Source organism: Panicum virgatum, chromosome 5K (genome assembly GCF_016808335.1).
Source record: "Panicum virgatum strain AP13 chromosome 5K, P.virgatum_v5, whole genome shotgun sequence".
NCBI lineage: Eukaryota > Viridiplantae > Streptophyta > Magnoliopsida > Poales > Poaceae > Panicum > Panicum virgatum.
The window spans coordinates 38,850,657-38,873,062 of NC_053140.1; the positions used below are offsets into that span (position 1 = coordinate 38,850,657).

The 22,406-nt window shown below is 46.7% G+C and overlaps 2 protein-coding genes across 2 annotated transcripts; both read left to right on the plus strand.

Moving 5' to 3' along the window:
- Positions 1–5,325: 5,325 nt before the first annotated feature.
- Positions 5,326–8,176, plus strand: LOC120707373 (N-alpha-acetyltransferase 50-like). The gene is made up of 3 exons (XM_039992266.1): positions 5,326–5,738; positions 6,166–6,288; positions 7,629–8,176. Exons 1-3 carry the CDS (start codon positions 5,546–5,548, stop codon positions 7,844–7,846), a joined length of 534 nt encoding a protein of 177 aa, XP_039848200.1. The 5' UTR covers positions 5,326–5,545; the 3' UTR covers positions 7,847–8,176.
- Positions 8,177–14,169: 5,993 nt separating this feature from the next.
- Positions 14,170–15,426, plus strand: LOC120709916 (transcription factor RLM1-like). Its single transcript, XM_039995540.1, has one exon. It carries the CDS (start codon positions 14,170–14,172, stop codon positions 15,424–15,426), a length of 1,257 nt encoding a protein of 418 aa, XP_039851474.1.
- The last annotated feature ends 6,980 nt before the right edge of the window (positions 15,427–22,406 follow it).

The window sequence follows — 22,406 nt, forward strand, 5'->3', positions numbered from 1 at the left end:
CTTGAGATGTTTTTTTTTTGCGAAAAGGGAAAACGTCACATTATAAACCAAGAAGCAGGTACAGGTGCATCCTTTTTTACGAAAGGGCCCCTACGTAATTGTAAAATTACATCAAGGTCCACTGTCCTCTTCCTTGTGCCAGCGAGCCTGTGCAAGGACTCGAGAAGCCACGCAACACGCCGGCGAGCACATCCACCAACGCCACCGCTAACCCAGATGAAGAAGCTGACACCTCGCATGGGAAAGCCGCAAGAAATCCGCGATGAAAAAGCATCTGCCGTCAAGCTTCTCAATCTTTCACACCCTCGTTGCCATCTTCTCTGTGCTGCAGAACACATTGTACACGCTTCCGAGGAAAGCACAAGAAGCTCCAGGCAATCCACATCAGGCCGGGGAAGACCAGAGCGGCCCAATCGGAAGGAAAATCCACCGCCGACGAGCCCGTCGACGCGGATATAGAAGCCATCCCAAGGGAAGCACAAAAGCTCCAATCCAAGAAGGAAACAGAGCACAAACCTGCTCCAAGAGTCTTCCGACGAGTCGACGTCGTTGCCGCCATCGACGCCGAAGAAGGCCTGGAGAACCAAAATCACCTCCCCATCGACAACGCCCGGAGCATCATCAACAGCGAGGAGAACCAACGCCCGGAGCGCCTCGTCGGAAGGAGCGCCGACCACGCCGGCGCCGAAGAAGCACAGCAGGGAACCTAACCCTAAACGGCGACCAAGGAGCCGTCACCGGGACACACAAGCACGGAGAGCTACATCTACAGCTATACAGGGTCCACCCGCCGAGGGGCCGGGTTCCCCTCGCCGCTCCGACGCCCCGAGGGTAAATGTGGCATATATATAACATTTAATTATTACCAATGCAAATGTTTCTATACAGTGGTGTTTGTAGAGGAATGGGATCTGATAATCGGGACCATTACTTCGTTGGACATCAAGCATGCAGGAGACGAGAGCCCTGACTGTTTCAGGGGAATCAGGAAGTGGATTTCCTTTTATCCTGCCTGAATAATATAAATCCAAATTCTGAATTTCTAACAAAAAATCATTTACGTTTTTATCATGGAGAAAAAAAAGGGGAGGACAGCCAATTGGAGCTGGTGCAGTTGTTTATGTCATTTGTAATCCGCACCAATTCAAAAGCCGATTTTTATTTTTTGTTCAATCCAGAAGCTATATGAAAATAAATAATTTCTTGAACTACCCATCTATATTTTTGTTGCAATTTTGTGCAAATTTTATCCGCGGAATTTGGGAAGCAACTGTAATCAAACTGGAAGTAGGGAAACCGTAGCAAGTCTTTGTCTTTGTTCAGGCTAAATCATGTTTAGTCTACATGTCTCTGTCGGAGAGGCTGTAGTAGGGGAAAGAAGGGCAGAGCAGGAACAAGCCAAATAAAGGATCCAACAAAGGTATAGGGGGAAATCGCAAGGGAAAAAACCCACGGCAATCGCGCATAGAAGAAACCGCCGAAACGCTGCACGGAAACCCCAGGGAAAAGGGACAAACAATTCCAACCTCCATGGCACGGGCAAGAGAGGAGGAAGGCGGAGGGAATGAAGGCAGCAGAGACTTAACCCAGAAGGAAAAGAACAGCCAAAGAGGATCAGTCAATCGGCGCCGCATAGAATTTATCCGAATCAGCCGCAAACAACCCTGATGAGTCACCATGCAGCCGCGACAGCGCCGCAGTAAAAAGCCACGCGTGCGTGGCAAAGAATCCATACGTATCGGCGAGAGGTTGAGGTGCAAGGACAGGCAGGCGGCTGCTTGTTTCACGACACGACGCCAGCCAACCAATTCGCAAGAGCCAGGATAAGCTGTGTTTTGTTTTTTTTTTTATCAAGGCATACCTATATTGATGTTAAGGAAACAGTACAAAGATGCATACATACAGGTACAACTAAAAAGGATACAGACAGTAGGTTTCTTGCAAATAGACTCATAATAACAAACAACAAAATTACAAACAAGCCCCTAGGACCATCTGCGCCTCAAATCCTCCCGAACCAGCTCCCGCCGGCCGCCGGCAGACACCACCAGAGTCGCCAGTTCACCTTCTTGCCCACCAGATCAGGGGGAACCCTATCGCCACAAGGCTTTGAGTAGTCGCAGTAGGCACTCACCCACGAGGATGAGATGAAGGCGTCGCCGAAAACCCATCGGCCGGGGGCGCACCCCGAGCTCCTCTGATCCAGGACCACTGCTTGCCGTCGACAACAGCCGTCGTCGAGGGAAATACGAGCTTGGCCCCTCCACTGACCCTCCGCGAACCCCGAAGCCTGCTCTGCAACCTTGAAGCAAAGCGTCGGCAGTCCCGCCGCCTGGAGAAGACGGCGAAGCTCCGAGCCTGGACTCCTGTACAGGGAGTTCACCAACGGAACCCCACCTCCACCGGTTTGGTGTCGGCGTTGGAGAGCAACACCAACGGGGCGAGGACGAACCGAAGAGGACCTTATTCCACAAAGGCGCCGCTGTCGCCGCCGCCTCGTCTGCGCCATCGGAAAACCAACCCTAGATCTACTAGAACTACCACCGACCGGCAGAAAACCCGCGGTCTCCACCACCTCGCGAAGCCCCATGGGCCATCGGAGGTGAGGAAGACCGCCGGCCCCGCTGGCGGAGACTGGATCCATCTGTGTCGCCTCTCTCACTGTAGATGGGCTAGAGCGTTCGAGAGAGAGCTAGCTTCATCTTCGTGTCTTTTTTTTTTTGGGTTTGGAGTTGGTGTGCTTGCGTGAGGCAAGCTGTGTTTTGTTGGAGGCAAGGCTGAATCCTGGTTCCATAATCTTGCTGCGTGCTGCTATGCTGGTTAGATTACTCATGGTGGAAACTTATCAATATGGTTTCGGTTTCGAGTTTTCGATTCAGTAAGAGCAACTCCAGTATGGCTTCTAAATTTGAGTGAGCAAATATCTATTTAGAAGCCCACTTCTAAATTTTACTCACATAAATATGGGCCACCACTCCAGTAAGCCGAGTAAATTGGGCTTCTATAGAGGGCCCATAGTTGGCAGCCCAAATAGAGGGCCACCAAATTGAGGGGTTGGGGGAGAAATTTGGAAGCCCTACCAAAATGGCAGCCCATTTGAAAGGCCTGCTGGATATCAATTTTTTGCACCCACCGAGCAAATATGGAGATGGAAGCCCATTTAGTAGCCCCGCTGGAGTTGCTCTAAGGGTACACATATTTAAAGACTAATTTGTTTAGTGGTATAAGTACCGTGCCTGTCGTCAATATGATACCCGTGATGATTTCACCAATGTTAAATATTTTCCGGTGCGGTCGTTCGAAGGTATTCGTAGAGGTATATTGCGTACACCTGTTTGTGATGCTATCTATATTTGTACTGCATTTTTTTCTTAAAAATGTTCTTGGTAATACATTGTCGCCTTTTGATAGTTCATGTGGTGTTTCGTTTTTACCCAAACATTTGTATCACACCTATTAATGACTACCGATGAATGAACTGAAAATGTTTACATATCTCGTCAATGTATTTCACTCGTCCTTGTAGATATACCACGCTCGCCCATTGCATGTGGATATTTAAAAAAGTTGTTCCTTCACTTCAGATGTTAAATCTAACGAGAGTGACAATACAGACAAATCATTTATCTGGTTAACCTCTATACCAAATATCACCTTGATTTACTCTGTAAATTTTATCTAATTGCCCTCTAGAGGAATTAGTTTTCACCTTTTGATTGTTTCGGATCCTGCTAAAAAGTAGTATCTATATTTGCAAGTAACGTTTTTACCTAAATTTTATTTGGGTGGACCACCTTGTATTGACAAGTGGATCTTAGTCCCAACTCTATGTGAGTTGGATCAGCCTTTCCATGACTGATCACGTAGATCACTAGTACTAACTAACACACAGGTAACTGTATATTGTGGTAAAAACCAATGCACTAATTAAACCATCATCTTGCGATGAATATTGAGAAGAACATCTATCAACAAATATGCAGCGGAATAATAACAATCACATACACAAAAGACACGATGATTTATGTGGAAAAATCTCCTCATCAAGCGAGGAGTAAAATCCTATGGGACCAATTGGTCCACTCCAAACTTTCATTATAATCAACAAATAGTTACAGGTAGTTTTTGTTAGGACATCTAGAGGATTACACTTGCAACAACACAATCACCGTGACACAAACTTGACATCAATAAGAACAACCACAACTATCTAGCATGAGGTATGACACCTGTCAAATATAGAAATCACAGATTTTGCCTCCTTTGGTAATCATTTATATCTCACAAAACACAAGTTCACTGTGCATAAATTTTGGTAGGCGAGTATATTCATAGGTCCCTTAACCACCGACAAAGTTTCTGCTCAATCGGACACCATTTAGCTACCGAAACTGATCATCTACCAAAACTGCTCTGTGCTAAAACTGCAGTCACCCACGGAATTTCTCTTAAATCTGATGTTCTTCTCAACCAATCCTCGAACCAACTGACCAACCAAATTAATTTAAGTGTAGAATGAGCTCATCAAATTTAGCACAAATCCAAACATGTTTGAGCTTCCAATCACCGATTTAAAGCAGACCGGTTAAGAGCCACCAAATCTGGGCAGACCTTCTCCTTCTCCTTTCTCTCTTCTCTCTAGTTGTGTTTGTGTGTTCTTTCTCTCCCCCCTCTCAAGTGACGTTCAGAGCAAGGTTAAGAAGACTAGAAAAGGCTAGGGTTTTTCTTGTGCTTTTTGCTCCCTCTAGGAGTGGTCTCAACCATTGAATCAAGCACCAAATCAATGGTGCATAAGTATTGGGCTTGTGGGCTGTTTTGCTGAGTTTGATGGGCTCCAAATCATCCTCCAGTCCAATACTATACGTATCAGGTATAGATTTAATTTGGAGCACATACTTATCAACTTTGTCCGTAGCAACGCACAAACATATTTGTCTAGTCTAAATCTATATATCTATTTCAAAGCACGTAATGTTTCTATCTAAATTTTTGGTTTAGTGCGCTTTGTGCATTGATAAGTAAGTCTTAATCTGTCCCATATGTAAGTCAGACCAGCTCTCCATCTATAACTTAATCATGTAGATCCCTTCAATTAATATATGGACAACTATACATCCGATATTTATACTAACTTTATTTGTAACAATATACATATATATTTATCTAGTAAAAGTATAAGATGATCTGCTTTGAAATTTGGAAATACTCGCATTTACTTTCTACCTAGAAGAAGCTAAAAAGAAGAATAAAGAAGAAGGCATGATCTGGTTGCAAGCGCACGCAACGCAACATCGTCTTTGGCTCTTTGCAGACCACCGCTCCAAGGTGCCTGCGTGGGGGACCCACTGAGAGGAGCCAGGAACAGCCAGACAACCAAAGAGAACCAGAAGAAGGGTTTTTGGCTGGGAGACCGACCGCACCAGAGAGGGGAAGGTCAGCCAGACACCACCGCCGCCTTGCTCGCGCCGCACGCTACTCTCAAACTCGGCGAGAGAGAGAGAGAGAGAGCGGCCAAGGAAGAACGAGGGACGGAGGGAGCGCGAGGATGGGCGCTGGGGACGGGGAGGCCGCAGCGAGCAAGGAGAAGGGCGGCGGCGGCGCCGAGCGGACGTCGCTGGACGGCGTGCGGGACAAGAACGTGATGCAGCTCAAGAAGCTCAACACGGCGCTCTTCCCCGTCCGCTACAACGACAAGTACTACCAGGACGCCATCGCATCCAAGGACTTCTCCAAGCTCGGTGCGCCCGTCCCACCCATCCCCCCCCCCCCCCCCTCCCTCTCCATCTCGCCCTCCTTTGTTCCTTGTTCGATGATTCTATCCACGATTGGTTCCCTGGAGTCATTGGATCTACGATTAGAGTCCCAACCTATGAGCATTTGCGGCTTGATTAAGAACAAACCGTTAGGATTCAGACGAATGTAATTTGTGAAAAGGGGTGATTTGTTTGGTTAGCGCCGATCTTGGAGGGTCCGGGTAGCTGTGGTTTTTAGGCTGGGCAGTGAAGTGTGATTGCCCCAGGTTGTACGGATGCATTTGGGGCAGATGCTGTTTATATTGTTCGTCTGTTGGGACTTGGGTCCAGCTGATTCGGATTGAACCGGTTGCGGCTCCTCTGGATGGGTGATGCCGATAACTTATGCTCGTTCCCTTGCATTTGTATGCAGCTTACTACAGCGATATATGTGTCGGTGCGATAGCGTGTCGCCTGGAGAAGAAGGAAGGAGGGGCTGTCCGAGTTTACATCATGACCTTGGGTGTATTGGCACCTTACCGTGGCCTTGGTATCGGTGAGTGTTTTCCTGTCTAATTCATGTTTTTCAGTGATGTGAAGGGATCAACCTGTTTGCCATGTTAAATGGGAACACCTCAGGAAGTGAATAGATATGCGCACATCATCATTGATTTGGATAGATATGTGGTGATTACATCTTGAGTATGCACACATCTGTTCCTGACAGTTAACATTGTGAAAGTAATTGCATTACAGTGTAGTTGTATACAGATTAAAATGCACCACTGCCGTTTAATCTAGAATTTGTCTTAACTTTGTTAACAATGTTCTAACACTATACCTTCTTTCAACACAACCTAAAAAAGTAGTAGTCTTACTAACTTCATGGAAGATGCTTTTATGTTGTATGGACCATCTTATGCGCTGGGCTGTTTAGTGGACAATATATTTTTAAGTGACCTTCTTTAAGAATGTTCATTGTACTTGCTAGGGCGATTCCAAATTGCTGGTACCATTCATGTTAGTATCTTCTCAACTTGTTTGCATTTAACTGCTGTAGTTGGTGCATATTGCTGATGCTTTTCAATGCTTAAGCAATAATCTGCAAGTGTTACTACACAAAAAACAGATTAAAATTAGTGTGCTTGTTCTTTAGTGCAACTGAACCCTCATGTTAAATAATCAGTGTTATTACTTGGTTGTTCTTTCCATGTCAAAGATAAAATACTTTCTAACTTAGACAGGAAGGTTAAAAATTCATCGTGCAATAATTGTAGCATGATAATGACTTTGTCTAGGATTTTGCCAGTACCGGTGTATTTTCTTTTTTCTGAAATCCGCACATGTTTGAAGCCCTGGTTATGCCTAAGCCTTTGACAGCAGTCTCTTTCGCTCAAAACTAGTCACCTTTACTCTTTTGATTGTTTCCGAGCCTGCTAAAATACTAAGGTAACACCACTTGTTGACTCTGCTATTTATTTTCTTGCTGTTGAGCGTCATGGATTCCTGTTTGAGTTTTAGGATCCAACAATCAAATCTAATACTACGTGGACATTCTGCCGCAATTTCTGCTGTTTACACTTAAGTCCATATTAAAAGCAAATAGGTCCACATAGCGGTTTTAGAAGTCTTTAAAAGGCGCAAGAACACATTCGATAAGAAAGTTTGTATCTGTATGATATTCCTTATCAACTTCTGTTTGCTACCTGTGCTGTTCTTGCTTTTGAAGATGGATGTTAGTTGAAAAAGAATATGAATATTTTTTGTTGACTTCCCATGGTTGGGCTACAAATTGCCAAGAGAGAAACATAATTCTGAAAATTTGCACTCTGCACATAAAAATGTACTGCAATAGGATCCATACCATCTTATAATTGGTCGATTTTATGTTGACAGGGACGAAGTTGCTGAACCATGTTTTTGATCTCTCTGCGAAGCAGAACATCTCTGAGATATACTTGCATGTTCAGACAAACAACGACGACGCCATCGCTTTCTACAAGAAGTTTGGATTCGAAATAACACAGACGATACATAACTACTACATGAACATAACGCCACCAGATTGCTATGTCCTTACGAAATTTATTGGACTGGCTGCTACAAAGAAATGATCAGCCGCCTGTCCATCTTTTGTAAGACCACCACCACCTGAGTTATGGCGGAAGGTAGTTGTGGTTCTGTCGCAGTTTGTGCTGTGTATTCATTTTTGTGAGATCTAAAGCTATGGACGCCTGGGTAGCTTTGCTACAGAACTGAGACTATCGTTTACATTGAGACTGCTCTTTTTTTTCCTCCGTCTTTGCTTCAGGGGACGGATTCATGCCTGAACAGTTTTTTTATTTGCCTGTTCGTTGGAGAGCTACGATCTAACATGGGAATCAGCATAGGTCTCTATATGCCCATTCAAGCTTTTGTATTGATGAATCACCATGTTAGGAATCTGGATCTTTGGTGTGCTCGTTTTTATTAAGAGTCATGACGATTCAGATGTGATAACCTCGTCCAGCTTAACGCCGAATGCTGACATGATCGATTGCCAATCCTTTTGACCAACTGAGGCCGGTTTGGTAAGGCTTCTCCACCAGAAGTATTTGATGAAGCTCTCCTGAAACCCTTAACAGCTTTCGCTGAGGGGAATGAGTCAAAAATAAGGGCTTCACCCGTATCTCCCTGCCAAGCATTAGTTGTCCCTAAAATTATCCATATTGCCACCGAGAAAATATTTTCCAAAATGTTTTTTTTTTCTAACGGGCTTCAACTCTACCAAAAAAAAAATTGCTTCACCATTTAAGCCAAATTAGAGCTATTTAAGGAGCAATAACCTTACGTCCCTACCAAACAAGCCATGAGAGTCTGCTTGTCTGTGTGATGACGGTGATCCCACACGAACAGCGATCCAAATCCTTGTTGCTAGCCCACGTGGCCTCGAAGGTATCTGACCTCATTTGCAATTATGCCTATCTATCTTTGCATCGCAAGTTTCTGTGGGCATTGCCTGCAAAACCTGTGGGAACTCTTTTAAACATGCATGTACCCGCTACTAGGTTTGTGCTGGAATGTGGAATGCAGCTAGCTGAAATGGAAACAAACAACTTTTAGTCTCAGGTTGTAGTGTTAAATAATTAACTCAATCCAAGCTTGTTGGATTTTGGACTCCATATTATGATCACATTTACGAACTATCCACGGAACTTGATAAGAAATTCTCTGCACCGCCATCAACTCTATTTGTTTGGCTCCTAAACAATTGAGGGCGTTGTACTCTTGTCCATGTTGCCAAACATGTATTAGTTTACAAACCTTCATATTTTTACAATCTAACTTTTCACAATCCAAAAGCTAGATTTCACAATCTAGAGGGGAAATCAATTAGGCCAACATATGGACCCTTATGTCATTGTTTGTAAAGAGATTGTTCATTGTAAGGAAAATGGACTTTATGTCATTATAATTTTGGTGATTGAATGATAATATAATTATTGGGACTAATATGTTTATCAAGATACATCTTTGTAGGTGTATGTAGGTTCCAATGGTGAGTTTCAACACATTTAACGGCAAATATAAAGAAAAACATCCCGAACAAAGACACACGAAGAAACAAGTCAAAACAGTGAAGATCTTTCATCGACGTATTTGACCGAAGCTTTTCAAATACAACACTAGATCAGTTGGTCACCAAAGCTTTTCAAATACACCACTGAATCAATTGGTCAAACTGTATGAGCACGTGCGGAAGAAGAACATACACTTTGGGAAAAGCATCTGTGAGGGCACCGAATCAAATGGTGATCAACGGGCAACGGAAGTAAGCTCTTGGAATGACTGCCCCATTCCGTCATGTCCACAAAGGACACCACCGAATCAATCGACGATAGTGGCAATGGAGAAGATCAGCTCTATAACGACTGACTCATTCGATCATATCCATCGAAGATATTAAAAGTGCATCTAGGCCCCCTTGTAGGTTTTGGTGGTTGAATGATAACACAATTAAAGAACTAATGAGTTTGATGAGTTTTGGATAGTTCTCATTGCAAATAAGTGTACAAAAACTAGAATATCTTAAACTGAAGAAAGGGCAAGCAGATTAAAAAGGCAAAAGAGACAAAAGTTGGAAGGACTATTATTTGGTCTCAATGATGGCTTGCTTGTATGAATGAGTATAGATTGATAAAGTATTGGTATATTGATCAAGAAGGAAGAAATGTGATCAAGAGCTTAATATTTCAATAGAAGCAAAGATCCTTGGCTGTTTGATCACAAAATTAGGTATATGGATTAATTTGTTGAACAAATGCATTTCAATGAGTAAAGATTGATAATGCTTTGATATATTGATCAAAGAAGGAAGTAATATAGTCAAGAGCTTAATGTTTCAATAGAAGTGAAGATTCTTGATTACTTGATCATAGAGTTGGAATATGAATCAATTTGTTAAGGAAATTGAATTCAGTGAGTGCATATTGTGGTGCAAGGCTACGTGTGACTTAAGATGGCAAGATGGTTAAGGGTTAATAAGAACTTGGCTACGAGGAGTACTAAGCAAGGGATCAGAGAAGGGCAAGAAAAGGGCTTGGTGCCGATGAACCTATGCTAGGGCGAAGAAACAAGTTAGTGCTAGAATTTATGGACCAATCGAGGTCATGGTTAGTCACAAGTTGCTAAGCCTCAATCATTGTTGAATCATATGGATTTAGGTGTCTTGGGGATGTTAAGTTGATTATTGATCATATATGATGAGGAACCTCAAGGCACTAGCTCAAGAAGGATAATGCTCAAGAAAGAGACAAAGAAAATATTCGCAAACCCTCAAAGTGTGATTTTGAAGAAAAGCAGCATGATGAAGTTATTAAATCGCAAGAGGATGTTATTGTGTTTATTATTTGATCTTGAGTATAGGTAATAACGTACTATCAAAAGGGATGTGACGTTGATGGCTTTGCTTATGACTCAGTGCTCAAATCTAACCTTTCAAGTGCTAACATGGGAGAAACACTTGTCACAAAACTTGCACTGGGTCTTGTTTTCAATTGGAATGGATAGTCCTCTGAATAATCTTTCCATAAATTCCAAAATCACCAAATCCGGAGTTTGGAGTAAAAAGTTATGGCACTTTTTCTAAGGTTACCTAAGCTGTCTGGTGGACCTGCGGAAACTCCAAAGAAAATTCAGCAAATTCCGAAGGTTTCAGAGATTCCAGAGATTTTGCAGAGATTCCGAAGATTTCTGAGAAAAAGGGAAATGCTAACTTTATTTGGAGATTATGGAGATTTTTGCGGAGTCTCCGAACATGTTTTGAACCTAACGAATAGTTTTTGGGTCTTGAGTCTCCGAAGATTTTATGGAGATTCTGGGACTTAACATTCCAACGGCTAGTTTTTGGGATGGGTATTTATACCCTTCAAACCCTCCCATTTATTACGGTTGAATTCCTCCACGAAATACTCTCTCCGTCCCAAAATAAATGCAATTCTAGAGTTCAAAATTTGTCCCACAAAAATGCTAATTTTGACCCACCTATGGTAGAAGACAAGACAATTTCTGGAAGATTCTAAAAAAAATAACTAATAGCTCATCCACTCATCACAAAAGACAAGAGGTATTTTTATAATTTTACACCTAGTATCGGTTTGTCAGCATGTTTGGTCCTTGTAACAGCCCAGCCCAAAGTCATGTTGGGCCAAAATAAGTCTTGTGCACATTTGTGTGTGCAAGGAGCTAGGGAGAGCAACTTAGTCCCATATTGGTTAGGCAAGAGAAGCTAGGCCAACTTAAATAGGTGGCCTGAGAAAGCTAGTTAACTCCGATTGCAACTTTTTGCGTGAAGCGAGGACAAAAGTGTAAGAGAGTTAATTAGTAGGTATGGTCCATTCAATGTGTAGAGTGGATCTTAACCGTTTTCCTAGGCCAGGTTGTTACAATCCTAAAATTGTATTTATTTTGGGACGGAGGGAGTACACATATCCACAACCCTAAGAACCTCTCTCCACTCTAGATTTGCAAGAGATTTGAGAAGAAAAGTGAATTGGGTTGAGAGAACGATTGGGAAGGAAGATTGAGTGAAACTAAGCAAATCCATTCTTGAGCACCCGAGTTCATAGTGAAAAATTTCGTGGCTGTTGTTACTCTTGGAGGTCAAGCTTCCTGGATGGCCAGGCATCACCCGAAGAGCACGCAAGCTTGTGGTGTGCCGCGGGAAGTTTGTGAAGACTTCAATTTTGCCTCCGCAATGGAAGAAATCAAGAAGTGAAGTGGGGAAAGGGTTGAGAGGACAGGCTTCTTTGGAAGCACCCAATGGAGACGTAGAAACCTGTCGAGGGATCCGAACTTCAGTAAACAAATCCATGTGCCACTTTTTCTTGATTTGGTCATGACACTACTTGTTGCTTGTGCTAGCTTTCTAGGTTTATCTCAATCTACACTTTGGGAAGGTTTGAGCTGTAAGTATCTAGCGAATAGCTTGAAAACAACTCACCCTTGCATAGTAATTCGTCGATCTACCTTTAGTTGATGTTTCCTTATGCGTGTTGTGAATCTTTTATTATTTCCAGAGACTCCGCATTTTTCTTTGGAAACTCTGAAAGTTCCGGAGATTCCGGAGAAATCTTCGGAGTTTTCGTAAGTTATCAATTCCGCGGCAAGTTTTGTGTAAAATTTCAGACCTACCTATTCACTCCCTCCCCCTCTAGGCGATATCAAAAGCCCTTTCATACATCACTAGATCAATCAGTGATGCAAGAAGGGGTTCATGACTCAGTGATCCCACATTTTAGTTGAAGTGGCTTGCACTGATGTGAGGTTGGTTATGACTATATATACACAATATGCACGGTCATTTGAAAGGTGATAAAACTTGAAAAAGTTATAGGCTTGGTTCCCACACAGATTTAAGCACTCTATCCACCAAATAGTTTCACAAATTGCAATGACATATTTTCACCTAATCATGCATCTTGGTTCATTTCACTGGTCGGCTTCTTGCTTTGCTTGTGCATGAGTGCGATGCGCATGACAAGTAGTCGGAGCCTGGGCGCGCTCGCTGGTTCTGCATGATGGAGTTTGAGACGTATGTGGCTGTGTGCCGGCGGTGGAGGATGGCAGGTGGGCTACTGAGTTTTTTTTGACTAAAAGAGAGACTGGGACTATAGAAGCCTGTTTTACTATTGTGTTATTTTTAGTTTTTTGAATTATATATCTAGAATACACTGCATATAAATTTCTTTTTGTCAAAAATAATGGCTATTCAATTGAATACCCTTGAATTTAATGGGCTTCGAATTACGTCCCGGCCTTTCCGAGACCAATATAAGTTTTTTCTGCACACTTTGTCCTTACTCGCGCGCATCTAGGAAAAACTTTCCTGCCGGTCACTCATTCTTAAATTGCTCTAGGCGAAGGACGCTTAACCTCAGAGTTCTTTAAAGATCGGCTTCCGGAAAAGAAGTTTATGGAGTGGCCACCGGTGCTTGTGAGAGGGAGGAGAGGCTTTCAGCAATTTTTCAAAGCTCTCCTAGTGAAGATGGTGAGGAGCATCCGGAAGAGGCAAGACAAAGATCCACTTGCACATTGGCAAGACAGAGATCCCTATACACAGAGTTACTTCAATGTGAGGTTCTCCAACAAGGACTATAGAAAGCAAGAGTTTCCGATACCTTTGTAAAATGTCTTCATGCAAGGAGTTTGCATTCTCTACCTTATTTACCTTCCCCGTTCTTATTGGACTTTACATTTCCGCAATTATCTTTGCAGTTGATGCTTAGATAACCTATAAGTGTACTTTTGGTATGTTATTATGCATCCAACTGGCCGTTTGATAGATAACATTAACTATTACAACCAATGATTGAGATACAATTTTATAGTAAGCAATGAATGTAAAAGATTGGATACAAAAATTTATTAATTGGTGATCAATTTATATGAATAAGATACTTTTAGTATTTGCAATCTAAAATTATCCTATATTGATTGCATAAAAGCTTAGCTGGAGACTAAAAAAGGGTGTTAATCAATTCTGGCTAAAAATGTGATGTGATAGTTAAGATCCCGATAAATACACACCTTTTACTTTTAGAATCAATAAATATTCGGCTAATAATTTGCAAACAGATGTACATAATCCAATCCAGTTGAATTCACAAAAATTCTGTTGTTTACGCACTATTTTTTTAAAGGTTTCTTAAGGTCACTGACAACTAGGCCCATTTTGTTCGCACAAAAGAATGACCCAGTGTTCAGAGACATGCATATGGTAAAACTCTACATGAAATGTTTTACACTTCCAAATTTAGGAGATTTGTTTCCCGATACACCCATATTTCTACTATATAAGGGGGTAGGGGTGTGCATACATATTCTCACAACAAATACATCTCTTAGCTTGGTCACATATATATTCAAATCATAGTAGTTTTTTGTTCTTCATTTCAAGATGCCGAGGCGGGGTAGGAGGTCAGGAGTGAGTTTCATTGAGGATTGTAGGGGCCGTGGTCTCACATTCTTCAAGCGGCGTTCCGGGCTTTTCAAGGCTGCTTCTGACCTCTCCACCCTTACGGGTGTGAGGGTGGCTGTCGTGTTGGAGTCCGAAAATGAGAGGTTTTCCTCTTTCGGTACCCCAGACGCTATCCCTATTGTTGATGCTTTCCTTTCAGGGGGTGTGCCAACAGAGCCTGATTCCAGTGAAGAACGGAAAGCCAATCTCACCAACTTACAAAATGAATTGTTCCAGCTAGAGAAAGACAAGGCCGTGGCGGACAAGAAGCAGAAGGAGGACATGGTGCGGGTCAAGGAGGCTTCAAGGACGGCCAAGTATGCTTATGGTAAGGAAGAGGATCTTGATGCCACCGAGCTTTATGAGATGTACCGTAAGCTCACATGGGTCATGCAAGAGATTAAGGATTGCTCGCCTACCCTATTACTCCGTGATAACCATGTGGAAGCTGGGGGTCGCCTGAGAGATCCATCACTGTTGCAGCCCAAGTGGTGGCGTTCGCTAGCTTCACAGTTTGCACCGCCGCCGAATTATTCTCCATTGTCTCTGTCACAAGCATCCTTCCAGCAGAATCCATGGTCATCCACATCTCATCCAGTGCTAGCAAGGTCAGGCTCCTCGCCTCCAAACCCTCTGATGCTTCAATCACAGCAGCACCCTCTAGCTCCACATGCTCTCCAAGCACCTCCGCCTAATGAAGCCTACCCTTACAACTCTCATATCCATGGGCTGGACATCAATGATAACAACTCACACCCGTTCTCATTGTTTCCTGTATCGTCTTCACCACCTCAACCATCATCCCTGCAAACTCCACCATCAAATGGTTCACCACCTCTATTGCTGTCACCACAGCTTTCATCCCCACCACACCTAGAATCACTACAGTTTTCTTTCAACCCGCAGAATTACAACTTTATGCAGCCACCTCACAACTATGAAAATGCTAGTTCGCCCTTGATTCCCTCTCATCAGCCACTCTACAACAGCTCACTTGGACTGAATGTTGACATGGGAAACACTGGTGGTAATGGAGAGCAAACCGGTGGTGGTCATAGCAAGGGGATTGATTTATCCACTACCCAACAAGGTCATGGTGGGGCTGGAGTTATGCTTGAGTCTTCTTCTGCTGGAGAAAGCCCTGGTGCTGGTAATGCAGGAAGCAATCTTGGTGACTTCAACTTCCCTTGCTACTAGCTGATGCAGGAATTGTTGTAATAGTTTTGCTGTTTCCAATGAGTTAAATTTGATATCTAGTTATAGCTTCTCATTAGGCAAACAAATAAGGTTTAGGCCGTCCAGCCAAACCTCTCAGGGACTCATGCATGTAGGGGTGTTTGAGGGCCCATCTTTTGAAGTTTGTACGAGTTTAGGTCCTTACTTCCCTGCAATGCTTTTGAAATTTTCAATATTATTGAATACATGAACTGTTTTAATTTGTCTGAGAACGGAAGGAGTTGCCTATATGGATTTGCATACACAAGTGGATCTCTTGAAAATGTTCTTTTGCATACATTTTTTCTTGATGTATCTATTTTTCCAAATGAAATTTTGTTGTTCTTAGTGACGTATATATATCCCTGTCTCTAGTTGAAGTATAAGAAACGGACTCATGTACACGATCAGTAATCGTGACGGACTCCAACCTCTAACTTGCATCTTTCGGTTGATAAATACGTGCCGAGCCCTATTTGGTTAGGGTATCCGCCTGGAGGCACGGCAACGGTTAAAGATGTTGCACTTGCCGTTGAAGAAGAGGGCGTTGAACCACGGCGATGGCCGTGGCAGCAGCCCCGACGATTCGCCCAAGAAGAAACGGGTGGACGGCTGTGTCGTCAGTGCCGAGAGCAAGGACTACGCCGCTGCCGGAGTTCGCGACGACGAGGCTCCAGCTCCATGCTCCGTGCCGGCACCGAGTGCGGTAGCGGCGGCAGCTTCAGCGAAAGCCGACGCGAAAGCCGAGGCCTTCTCCGCCGCCGCCAAGTGGTTGAAAAAGGGCAAGTGGACAGTCGCGCAGCAGGGGAGCCCCCCCCCCCCCCCGCCGTTGCTGCGCCGCCCCAACCGCCGGCGAAGAAGTTGATGCACGACGCGATCCGCAGCTCCGCCCCGCCCAACGAGCGTCATCGTCGTCGCGCCGCCGCCGAAGATGAAAAGAAGCGGAGCCGGAGCGGCGACGACGGCGTCCCGCGGCCGGACGCCGACTACGAGGAGGACGACGCCGATCTCGGCGAGCCGCTGCGGCGGCGCCTCGCGGAGCTGGGCGCGACGCGGCCGCGGTTCGTGTACTGCAAGGCCCTCCAGAAGAGCGACGTGTGCCCGAACCAGAACCGGCTGCTGGTGTCGTGTGTTAGGATCAAGCAGAGGTAGCGGGGATTCGGGTAGAAGAATGGAGTCTGGGAGAGGAAGCAAGAAATTGGATCGGCGGAGGACAGATTAACTTGGGGGAAAAGTTGATGTTTACATCCGTGTCTCGAGCTCGTCCGGCTCATTCTCCTATATACATCATCTACTTCTCCCACTCTGGGCCGCTCACTCGCTTGTTGGGCTTCTTCTGTCGCTTGGGCCTTGGGCTGGACTCTGATGGCGTCGGTGTAGTACTTGGGCTGCTAACACCCCCCTCCCCTTGCGACGCGACTTGCCCCCAAGTCGGAGCCATCGGAAATCGCTGGCGTAACGACTCCAAATTCTCCCAAGTAGCCAATGAAACCGGAAGTCCAGACCACTTGATAAGACCCTGCAATGCTGGCCGGTCACCTGCAGACACGCGACGTTGTAGAATGCACTCAGGAATAGCCAGTGATGCTGAGGTAGAAGGCAATGAAGATGACACCGGTTGGTTGCCAATAGCTTGCTTCAACTGGGACACATGAAACACCGGATGGACGAGTGCTGACGGAGGAAGATCCAAGCGGTAAGCGACTGACCCAATCCGCTCCACCACACCGTATGGACCGAAGAACTTAAAAGACAACTTCTGGTTGGCGCGAGGGACCAAGGAAGACTGCACGTAGGGCTAAAGCTTCAAGTATACACGGTCACCCACCTGGAACACTCGCTCGGAGCGTCCTTTATCTGCTTGTCTCTTCATGCGTTCTTGGGCTCGAATAAGGTGCTGACGGACCAGATTCTGCATAACCTCGCGCTCACGGAGCCAATCAGACAAATCAGAAGCAGCGCATGCCGACGCCGACACGATGCCAAAGTGACGAGGAGAATGCCCATATAAGACTTCAAAGGGAGAGTGCCCCAAGGCAGAGTGAGAACTCGTGTTGTACCAGAATTCCGCGAGCGAAAGCCAGGAAGACCACTTGGTCGGGCAGGCGTGGACGAAGCAGCACAGGTACGTCTCCATGCATTGGTTCACGCGCTCCGTCTGCCCATCCGTTTGCGGGTGATACGCGGAGCTCATCCGCAGCTGAACTCCAGCCAATGCAAACAACTCTTTCCACAGATTACTGGTGAACACTCGGTCACGATCGGAAACCAGCGAGGACGGCAACCCGTGCAGCTTGTACACATGGTCCAAGAAGGCCTTGGCAACCGAGAGGGCTGTAAATGGATGGCGCAGTGGGATGAAGTGAGCAAACTTGGAATATTTGTCGACAACCACCAGGATAGTGTCTGAATTCCCTGAGCGAGGAAGACCTTCCACGAAGTCAAGTGACACCATCTCCCAAGCTGAGGACGGCACTGGTAAGGGTTGGAGAAGACCCGGGTAGCGGGCACGATCAGGCTTAGCTTGCTGACAGACTGAACACGCACGCACATACTCATGAACCCCTGACTTCATGCCTGCCCAGAAGAAATACTGTTTGAGGCGACTATAAGTCACTGGAATCCCGGAATGATCTCCCAGAGCGGAGCTATGCATTGCTGAAATCACTTGTTGGCGCAGATTCTTGTCAGCTCCAATCCAAATGCGGTTCTTATAGCGCAACACGCCAGCAGATAATGTGTAATTGGGAACAGCAGCAGGATGCAAGGACAATTTAGTGATGAGATCAGCAGCCACTGGATCCTTGGCATAAGAGTTCACAACTGCCTCTAACCACTGCGGGGTACAGGTAGAAATGGCCATAAGTTGGGGAGTAGTAGTCCGGCGCGACAATGCATCAGCGGCCCGGGTGGTAGAACCTGGTTTGTACACAATTCTGTATTGCAGTCCCAGGAGCTTGGTAAAGACCTTTTGCTGCCAAGGTGTATGAAGGCGTTGCTCATTAAGATGAATCAAGCTTCGCTGGTCAGTAAAGATTAAGAATTCCCCATACTGAAGATAGTGACGCCACTGCTCGACTGCCACAAGGATCGCCAAATACTCCTTCTCGTAGGTGGAGAGACCCATAGTGCGAGGCCCAAGTGCCTTACTGATGAATGCTAGAGGGTGACCTTGCTGGACCAGAACAGCACCTACCCCATTAGCACAGGCGTATGTCTCAATGGCAAAAGGGACAGAGAAATCTGGTAGCGCCAATACCGGAGCTGAGGACAGGGCCGTCTTAAGTGCTGAAAATGCTTCATCATGCTGAGCTGTCCACACAAACATGGTATTCTTCTTCAGCAGATTAGTAAGGGGCCGCGCAAGAATGCCGAAATGCCTGACGAATTTTCGATAATAACCAGCGAGGCCGAGGAAGCTGCGTAATTCCTTGACAGAGGAGGGGGTAGGCCAACTGAGAACAGCCTCAACCTTGGCGGGGTCGGTTGCAACACCCTGTTCACTAATGATGTGGCCCAAGTAAGAGATAGACCTTTGAGCAAACTTGCATTTGGAGAATTTAAGCTTCCACTGATCACGAGCCAGCCACTCAAACACTTGACGGATGTGGTCCAAATGTTCTTCGTAGGAGCGGCTGTAAACCAATATATCATCGAAGAAGACAATGACAAATTTGCGCAGCCCAGGAGCCAAAGTGGCGTTCATGGCTCCCTGAAACGACCCCGGGGCTCCTGTCAAACCGAAAGCCATGACTCGGAACTCAAACTGGCCAAAATGGGTCTGAAACGCCGTTTTGAACTCTTCCCCTGGCTTGAGTAGAATCTGGTGGAAACCAGCCCGCAGATCGAAGTTAGAGAACCAGGAGGCAGAAGCCAGCTCATCCATTAGCTGATCAAAGACCGGAACTGGAAACTTAGACTTCATAGTGAGAGCATTAAGGTGCCGAAAGTCTACACAGAATCGATAAGAGCCGTCTTTCTTCTTGACAAGGAGGACAGGGGAGGAAAACGAACTGGAGCTTGGCTGGATCAATCCTTTCTGCAGCATATCAGCGACTTGTTTCTCAATTTCATCGCGTAGCGCAGGTGGGTAGCGGTAGGGGCGAATGTTCACTGGCCGGGCTCCTGGAATCAGAGGTATGTCATGGTCGCAGGCTCTAGATGGGGGCAACTCACTGCGTTCCTCAAACAACTCACCAAATTGATCAACAAGAAGCCGGATATCAGGTGGCAACAAGGACAACTCAGACTGCTGCACCACTGAATCGGTCAGAACACAGACTTGGATCAACAGGTTGTCAAGCTGTACTGGAAGTTCCCCTTGCAGAATAATTGACTGGCCTTCATAAGAAATTTGCATCCATTTTTGCTGCCAATGTACAGTCATAGGACTAAATGCCTCGAGCCAGTCCATACCGATGATGATGTCGTAAGCAGTTAGCGGGAGCACCTTGAGATCGGACTGAAACGAAACCTCTCCAATGAACCATTGAGCCTGGGCTAGAACAGAGGTGCAAGAGAGGGTACTGCCACCAGCAACTTGTACAGGTACAGGGGCTTGTAACTTCTGAACACCCGAAAGCTGAGCCGCCAACTGACAACTAATAAAGGATGTTGAACTGCCCGAATCCACCAATATAGAAACTGGAATGTGCTGAATGGAGCCAGAGAATCGAACTGTGCGAGCAGCAGAAATACCATTAACAGCAGCCTTTGAAATTGCCAAGAACAAATGGTCAGAAGGCGCCTCCATATCAGACTGAAGCTCGGGCAAATCATCATCCAGCTGAAATAACTCCCATAGTTCCTGCACCACGTGTAGCTGCACTGTGGCTGCACAAGAATGATCACGACTCCACTTTTCGCCGCATTTGTAGCAGAGACCCATAGCGCGGCGGTAGGTACGGAGAGCAGCCGCTCTAGCCTCCGGGGAGGACTCAGCCCGAGATGCCTCAACGCCACGGCGATCCGCGGCCTGTGCCGGAAGTGGAGGAGCCGGGCGTGGAGGAGCAGGAAGTGGAAGAGGACCACGAGGCGCCTGCTTCAGCGGTTGCGGAGGATCAGGACGCCGAAATTCCCGTCGGCGAGAGGAATCCCCCACTTCTTCCTGCAAGGCAGCCAGCACACAAGCAGTATCCAAATCTTGCGGCCTTTGAACAAGAACGACAGATTTAATGTCATCACGAAGACCATCTATGAAACGCAGAGTGTAATAAAGGGGATCTGTAGTGGAGGTGTAGGCAGACAACTGATCAACTAGTTCAGCAAAACGCTGGACGTACTCTGCTACGGACCCGGTTTGACGGATGTGAAACAACTGACGGATGAACAACTCGTGCTGGTCTCTACCAAACCTATCATGAATCAATTTGCAAAAATCACTCCAACTCAAGCAGTGGGCATTGCGCTCGATTGTTTGAAACCAACGCCCCGCCGGGCCATCAAAGTACATGGCCGACAACTTCACCCAAAAGGACTTATCCACGCCATGCATATCAAAATAACTCTCGACGCGGGACTGCCACAACTTGGGGTTTTCGCCCTCAAATTTTGGGAAGGGAAGCTTGGGTAAACGACCAGGAGCAGGGTACATGGCAGGACCAGACGAACTCTGAAAACGGTAGGTTGAAAGAGGACGCGAATCAGAAGAAAGGGAAGGTGGATCGGACGGCATACCCTTGACCGGGAGGTGGGAGATGGTCGTGACCGACCCAAACCCAGGCTCCCGGTAATGATTGTCGACGCGGTGCCCATCGGGGCCGACGGCCGGGTTACCGGCAGGCGAAGACGCCGCGGCCGCCACGGGGTTCGGGAGGATCCCCGAACCTGCTGCATGACGATCGAGGACCACTCGATCCAGCTTGGTGGAGAGAGAGCCGATCTGGGACTTGACGTCGTCGACGGATCCAAGCTTGGTGGTGAGATCCGCGATGGCGGCGTCGATGCCGGGTTGCCAGGCGACGAGATTGTTGGCCGACTGCTCCACCAACTTGAAGCGGTCCCCAAGGGAGCCCTCCAGGCTGTCCACGCGCGACTCCACCATGGCGAATCGATCGCTGAGCTTCTTCATCTCGTCAAGCAAGAGCTTCGAGGTCGGATCCATGGCGCCGAGTTGTTTCTGGAAGCGGGTGTAGTGGGTGTGGTGGGGATCCAGAGCGTGCGCAAGATCGCAAGTCTGATACCAGGTGTTAGGATCAAGCAGAGGTAGCGGGGATTCGGGTAGAAGAATGGAGTCTGGGAGAGGAAGCAAGAAATTGGATCGGTGGAGGACAGATTAACTTGGGGGAAAAGTTGATGTTTACATCCGTGTCTCGAGCTCGTCCGGCTCATTCTCCTATATACATCATCTACTTCTCCCACTCTGGGCCGCTCACTCGCTTGTTGGGCTTCTTCTGTCGTTTGGGCCTTGGGCTGGACTCTAATGGCGTCGGTGTAGTACTTGGGCTGCTAACATCGTGCAAGCGCGAGGCCGGGCTGGAGGGGTGCCCCATCACGGCGTGCTTCTCGCCGCTCGAGTGGGAGCGCGTGCGGAACAAGGACGTCGGGCTGGCGGTGACGGCGCTGGACCGGGGCGGCGCCGCCCACGCGCTGACGTGCAAGTTCCTCCAGTCCAACGGCGGCTACCGCTTCATCTCCGGGTGGAAGGACTTCCTGCAGCAGAACGGCGTGGAGCTCGACTCCCGCGGCCGGTGGACGCGCGACGTCGACGTCGAGCTCCGGGCGTTCCGGTCGCGCGCGCTGAAGCGGCAGCCCCCCGTCGACGAGGACGGGAAGCTGGTCAGGGCCGTGGGCGTGGACGGGAAGCCGGACAAGAACCTGCAGGTGCCCGACCACTTCCACCCGGACGGCTCACTCGGCCTTGTCCTGCTGCACCACGAGCGCAGGAGGAGGCGCGTCGCCGACCGCGATGACGACGACGACTTCCAGGGCACGGCGCCGTCGCTTCCGGTGGCCCGTGAGAA